The following is a 6,826-nucleotide window of genomic DNA, read 5'->3' on the forward strand; positions in this document are numbered from 1 at the left end:
TCCATAAAGAAAATAAGGAAAACAATAAAAAATCACAAAAAAATCAAGTCTCTAACTTGTTAATTTCCATTTAAAAAGTGTATCTTGAATAAAAAAATGTAACTTTTACATTAAAAGAGTTATGAATATTTGGCCTTCATTAGAAAACACAATTAAATTTATAAATTATACGAATTATTTTTGTTTGGACTATTTGGAATCATAAAAATGACATTATTTTCAAAAAAACAAAAATCGGACAGTATTCAAATTTTTACTCTGATCTAGAAAAAATCTTGGGCTTGGATCACTTATCCGAAAGCCAATTTTTTCTGATTTTTGTTGATTTTAACGTGGTTTTTTAAGTGGTTTTCTTCTGTACTATATATGGATTGAAGTACTGAGAGCTTCATATTTTTTAATTTTTATTGTTGATAAAAAAAAAATAATATATATATATATAAAAGTACATATAGACATACATTTTCCTCATCCCACGCCGAAAATAAGATAGCAATTGTAAATAAAATTAATACAACTTTAAAAAAGTATTACAAGTATCTAAATGGAAAATAAACATTAAGAAAAACTTTTCTTTTACGAAAGACTTTGTGGGAGATTAAAACCAAATTTTGAAGATAATAGAGGACTAATTTTGTAAATAAAAGCATTGTTCAATTTCCAAAATGTATTTACAAATTCTAAAGTATAGAAAATTTATAGAAAGGTGCAAATGCATGAGCAAAGAAAATGGCATTTCACTTAAATAGGCTCGATCAATGCACATGTGAAGGTAAGAACAACTAAAAACTTTATAAAGGAAATTAATCTTAGTTGATAAATGGTCTAAGGCAATTCTGATGAAATGTAGCACCACGTAGTCATTCCACAATTATTGAGATATTTTTGGTACAATAATTATAGTTTAATCATCAATGTTGAAGCTTCTCTAGCCAAAAGCTTTTCAATATGTCACCACGTGTCATGTTTGTGCTGTAAATAGTTTAATCAACCCCTCCAATTGGAACCAAATATTTGAAGCTTGAATCCTTGAATCATGCACAATGATTCCATTATTATCCAACCCCATACACTTGTCCCAACCACAACAACTAACTCTTTCGTAACAAGTTCATCAATGGGAACTCTGTTATAAATAGAAAGGAACGTAACGTTAATACAATTTTTAACTTTTCTGTTCACAGATTGTGAGCATTGTTTTTTTCACTTGTTGAGTTGTTGTGCTTATCAATAATCTTCTTCAACTCAAACCAATTAAATGATACTTTGATAATAAAATAACTGTTCAAATTATCATATTTTTGCTTGTAGAGAGTGCTTAAACGTCTAATTTTTCGAAGAGAATGCTATTTTTCATGTTTCGTTTGTGTTATAGAAATAACACTCTTAGGAAATTAGTCTTTTTTTAACTTTTTAGTCAAGCGTATCACGGAATTGTTCCCGGTTATTCCGATAAAACTATCATATTATATTTATTAAATTATTTAATGTGATAAATAATCAGAATTGTAGATATTTTAATTCAAAATAATTTTTTTAAGAACATTATACGTTTCTCATGTATGGAAAAAATTGTCATTGCTCCCTTGTTTTTAACATGAGAGATATGGTAAAAATATCATTCGGGATTTTAAATTACTAATAAAGAACGTGTGATGATAGAGAATCTTTTTCATATTTGAAAATCGCGATTACTTGCAATAAAAATAATTAGATTTTATTTGGTTAACCAAAAATATTATTAAGAAGAATATTTAAGTAAAATTCTAGAAATCTTATTTTTTTTATTTTATTACCATATTAAAATATTTAATAAGAGTAATACGGAATTTCTTCATTAAATTTTTTATTTAAATTTAGAAAAGTTACACTCTCACATGTTTGTAGAATTTATTTTTTTTGTGAGAAAATAATCATTCTTGAGAACAATAAATTAAAACCACAAGATGAAAGATATATATAATTTTTAAATCTCATATTTTTAGAAAATTATAATTCTTTCTTCTACCAAATATTTCGATATTGGAATTTAAGATTTGTCACAGTTATATTTGCTTTGTGATAACAAGTATCATGACAAGTACCACCAATCTTTCAAACACAATTCTATTCGAGTTCAAATATAAATATTTTAAAAAAACTTAGATTATTTGTAATATACATTTTTTATAAATAAAAAAATTAAATGTCCTGTAGGATCACTCCATTATTACGTTTTTCTAACATTTGATTTCTACCTTAAACAAACCATCATTAAAATTACTCTTGATAATAATAAAAAAAAAGACTAGTTTCTAGTGTTATTCACCATAAACTACGTAAGACAGCAATAATGGGGAACAAGAAAAGTTAGCCATACATAAACAGAAGTGCCCCATTACCGACACGTATCACCATGAACAACCTCAACCCAAAAACACAACATAAACACAGTAACAAACACAAGCGTACGTGGACAAGGACACATATTACCATACCATTATCATCAGATACCACGGTCAAGTACACAAAACTTGAAAACTTACAGAGAAAAAACACAGTGTTGATGATGATCATGGCCACAAGAATGCTCCCATTGCAAAAGCTCTCTTCTCATCAACACTGCCCTTTATACTTAATCCATATTGCTTAAGAAGCAACTCCACCTTCCACTCCTCCATGCTCTCATACTCCTGTTTGGTGTAGCGTGGATAGTGAAGTGGCATTTGAAACCCTGAACAAGGCTCCTTCAAATTGTTTGAAGGACACAACCCCCTCTTCACCTCTCCATTAGGGTCCCCTTCATTCTCCTTCCTCTTCTCTTCTTCCGTAGGGTACCCCACAAGATGGCAAGCTGAGTGGAGAAGCCATCTAAGAGCCATTTTATAAATTCTATGTTCCTATGAAAAACGGATACTGCATGGACACAAGCAATATATATAGGAGAAGGTGCACAATGTAATCTGTGTGAGACAAAAAAGTGCGCATTATTCGCGTTAATTAAGGAAATTAAGAACCTTACGACATGTCTATGAATTTAGTATTCGTATATTTTATGTGATGTTTGAAATTGGGTTGTTACTTGCCCTGAGAGCTATCATATATGAAATATGTGGGTGGGGATGCTTGGAGTATCTTAATAGGTCAAGTTGTCCTCGCTGGTTCTTCATCTATTTTTTAATTGCTACCTTATTATGTGCTGTTATCAATGATTACTTTATGGACGCTGCTTCTTGTTAAAGAATTAAGAAAATAATAAAGTATTTCAGATATTAAGAATTTAAAACTTTCTATTATTTAATTAAATTTTGGTATTTTGATTGATATTTGCCTAATGCTATAGCAAATGTATGTCCATGACCGTGGCTTTATATATCAATAGCTTTCTAATTACGATCAGAATATTTTTTATGGGTCTGTTTATTTTTAGAGAAAATATATTTTTTCCGCAATTCATAAATTTTTTAAGGTCAAACTAGATGATGGACAATACAATGTAAAAAAATAGATATTCATGAAAATATTAAAAGTAAAAAGATAAATATAAAACTAAAAATTATTAATAAAAATTTTAGTGACAATATGAAATTATATAAATTAAATATATAATAAACTAAATATTTCTATTCTGAAAATTTTCTTTATAAAGTTATAAATAATAATTTTTATTGTTTTTTCTTGATAAAATAAAATTTAAAAATAATTTACTATATAACATATTACTGAAAAATCATTAAATAAAAACTAATTTTAGAAAAAAAAATTAGTCACTAACAAAATACTCTTTTATAAACTTAAAAAAATTATTGATATTATATGTAGTTTCTAAATTTATAAATTGATATTTAATTAGTTAATCGGTATCTAATTAGCTATCAATTTTAGAATTTATACTAATTATTTTTTTTAATATTAGTTTATATTTAATGATTTTCTTCTACTTATATAAAATAAAAAAATAATTTAAAAAATTATAAGAATGAAAGGAAGATTAAATGTTAATTTATAGTTTTTTGGGATTTTTTTACCAGATTGGTTTCAAATTCAAAAAGAAAAAGTCAATAACTATAATAATATATTAGTACACTAGACATCTTAATTTAAAATAAAAACAATAAAATACGAAAATGAATTAAGGACAAAATATTAATTTTATATCTTATAAACATAAACTTTCACTGGTGGAAACAAAAAAAATTGAATGTTAACTTATAAAATGTTCTTAAAAAAAATCAATGTAAAATTTGCCTTTTTAATTTTTTATTGATTTATAAATGTTAATTATTAAATTTTTCAATGATTTTCGTTTTTCAAATTTTCTACTCCAATTGAATAAAATTAATTTTTCATCAAATAAATTTGATTAAATGTATAAGAATTTAAATTAAAATAAATTAAATACTTCTAATATATTTTTCCAAAAAAAGTTAAATCAATTTAACGTTAGCACGTTAATTATGAAAATAGCCCAAATAATGAAATGGAATTATTATCATTCTGAACCTAAACCTAAACGACTTCTTTATTATTATTATTATATATATACCAGTTTTAATTAATTTTTTTATAATATTGTAATATTTTGTTGTGATTTTATTTTAAGAAATATTTAGGTGATATACATATATTTCAAATTTATATCATTTTATTATCGTTCCTACTTTTATATATTTAAATTTTGATATATTTTATCAAAAATTAAAATCCATTTAGCCTTGCTTAAAATTTTAATATATATTTAACCAAGTAGCGTTATATAACACTAAAATGTAAGGCATGTCTATTTGACAATTTCCCAAACTGAATATCTATAATCATTAGTCCAGTGGGCTTTTGAGGTTATGTTCTATTACTGGGCCAGTCTGAACCTAATTTACAACCAAAGGTCACTTGCTTTTAGCAATCTAAAATTTTATTTCTGTACCAATTTGGTTTTCTTTAAGTTTTTGGATTGGTAATAATCTCAAGTGTAATTCTAGATTTTGGATTCACCAATCCAAAAAATAAAAGTCACAGCTGTTATTTTTTTAAATGATATATATATATATATGAATATATTTCAAAATATGTAATGATATTATATTATAAATCATTCTAAAATATAAATAATATTATATAATACATTCATTCACACAAACATATTATTTAAATTATTTTTATCATTGTATCCTCCCTCTGTCTTATTCAAATTACGACTTTGAAAACGGGGATATTACACTAATTAGTAACAAGTTTTTACAATAATTTTATAATTACTGTTTCTTACTTCTATCGCATTACTCGTTTCTCAACTTTGTTCTTTTTTTTCTTCTTCTTATCTCTGTCTTAAATATTCTCAACTTCACGGCGTAAAATTTATGTGCATCTCACATTTCATACTAAGTTGGAAAAACTAAGAAAACAACAAACATGTTCCAACTATCTACTATGAATGGTATCCTAAAGACAACTGTAGTTGAGAATAGCAGAAAAGAGGTTAATTGTTAACCAACTCAAAACTGTCCATATCGTTTGATGTTCTTCCAAACCTCTTCCACAACTGAGACTGAATTAAGGATTCACAAACCTCAAATGCTCATTTTTGCAGTGGCAGACCCCAAACGTTTTGAAGATGTTTTGAAATGTTTTGAAGATGCATGTGTTGTTAGGTATATATGATAGAAGGTGAGAAGGTCTTAAGGAGTGATTTTGAAGGTTTTTCATGTTCTGGTGCTTCTCATAGTGTCCCATTAAAATTGTGGTGTATAGCACTAAGTGTTTTGTGGATGAAAATGAAGGTGTTGTTGACAGCAACCATACTACTGCTACCTACAATTCACCAAACCTTATCTTCTTCATCCCTTATCTTTCCCTTCCTTCATTCTCATTAACCCTCTGGAGCCCACCACCCCATCATCATGTCCTTTTTTTTCCTTCCATTTTTGTGAAAAACTGAACTGCTTTCAATACATATATATGCCATGTTTGGATACTTTCCTTTATAAAAATATTCATAAAAAGGAAAAGTACATTGCGTTTTTAAAAACTTTAAATTAATTTATATGCAAGCTAGTTTATAAAAAGTTTTTTATATTAGTTAGTTATAATTTTTATTTTATGAATAAATTAAGTATAATTTATTTTAACTTATAAAAAATATTTTGTTTTTTTTATTGTTTTATAAATATTTATGTAAATTTGAGTTTGATATTTTCTTAAGGATATATTTATTATTTTTCAATAAATATTGTGTACTCTCATAAGTACTATTTGATATCTAGATACATTACATAAATATAAACAATCCATCACTTTTCAAATTGTTTAAACTTTAAAATTATTAATAAAACAAACTCTCAAAAAAAATTTGAAACTTGTGACCGCATCACCTTTATCTAGAAATCTTTTAACCTAAGATTTTATTGAAAGACAAAACCAGTTTACCTTGTAATTTCTTATTTCAAGGAAATTTTAACTCAAGTAGGAAAATCACTCCAAAGTTTAGAATCCTAAAATAAGATATCCAAACATCATTAAATTTTAGAATAACTTTAACCAAGTTGAGAGAAACACTATCTAATTCCAACAAAATTAATGGTCAAAGCACAATGAAAAGAACGAGACAAGAAATATCTAAAATAAAGATGAACTTACTTTATTTAAAATATAATAAAAAATACAAAATATGATTAGATTTTAAAATATATAAGGTATGAAAGTAAGATTTAAAAAAAAAAGTATGAGGGAGAAAAAAAATAGAAGAAACAATTGAGGAAAACAAAATAGAAGTTGTTACTTGAAATAAAAAAAATAATTAATGATGATAATACGTAAAAAGTTAATCACCAAATTTTAAATTATAAAATGA

General features: G+C 25.6%; 1 protein-coding gene across 1 annotated transcript; it reads right to left on the bottom strand.

Annotated features, from left to right (window-relative positions):
• Positions 1-989: 989 nt before the first annotated feature.
• On the bottom strand, positions 990-2,884 carry LOC137833144 (uncharacterized). Its single transcript, XM_068641508.1, has 2 exons — positions 2,526-2,884; positions 990-1,126 (listed from the first exon to the last, which is right to left on the bottom strand). The coding sequence occupies exon 1, from the start codon at positions 2,859-2,861 to the stop codon at positions 2,553-2,555; it is 309 nt and encodes a 102-aa protein (XP_068497609.1). The 5' UTR covers positions 2,862-2,884; the 3' UTR covers positions 990-1,126; positions 2,526-2,552.
• Positions 2,885-6,826: the final 3,942 nt, after the last annotated feature.

The sequence above is a fragment of the Phaseolus vulgaris genome, chromosome 6 (assembly GCF_000499845.2).
Source record: "Phaseolus vulgaris cultivar G19833 chromosome 6, P. vulgaris v2.0, whole genome shotgun sequence".
NCBI lineage: Eukaryota > Viridiplantae > Streptophyta > Magnoliopsida > Fabales > Fabaceae > Phaseolus > Phaseolus vulgaris.

Coding starts and splice junctions, on each gene's coding strand:
- LOC137833144 (XM_068641508.1), bottom strand. CDS start 2,861: ATGGCTCTTAGATGGCTTCTCCACTCAGCTTGCCATCTTGTGGGGTAC.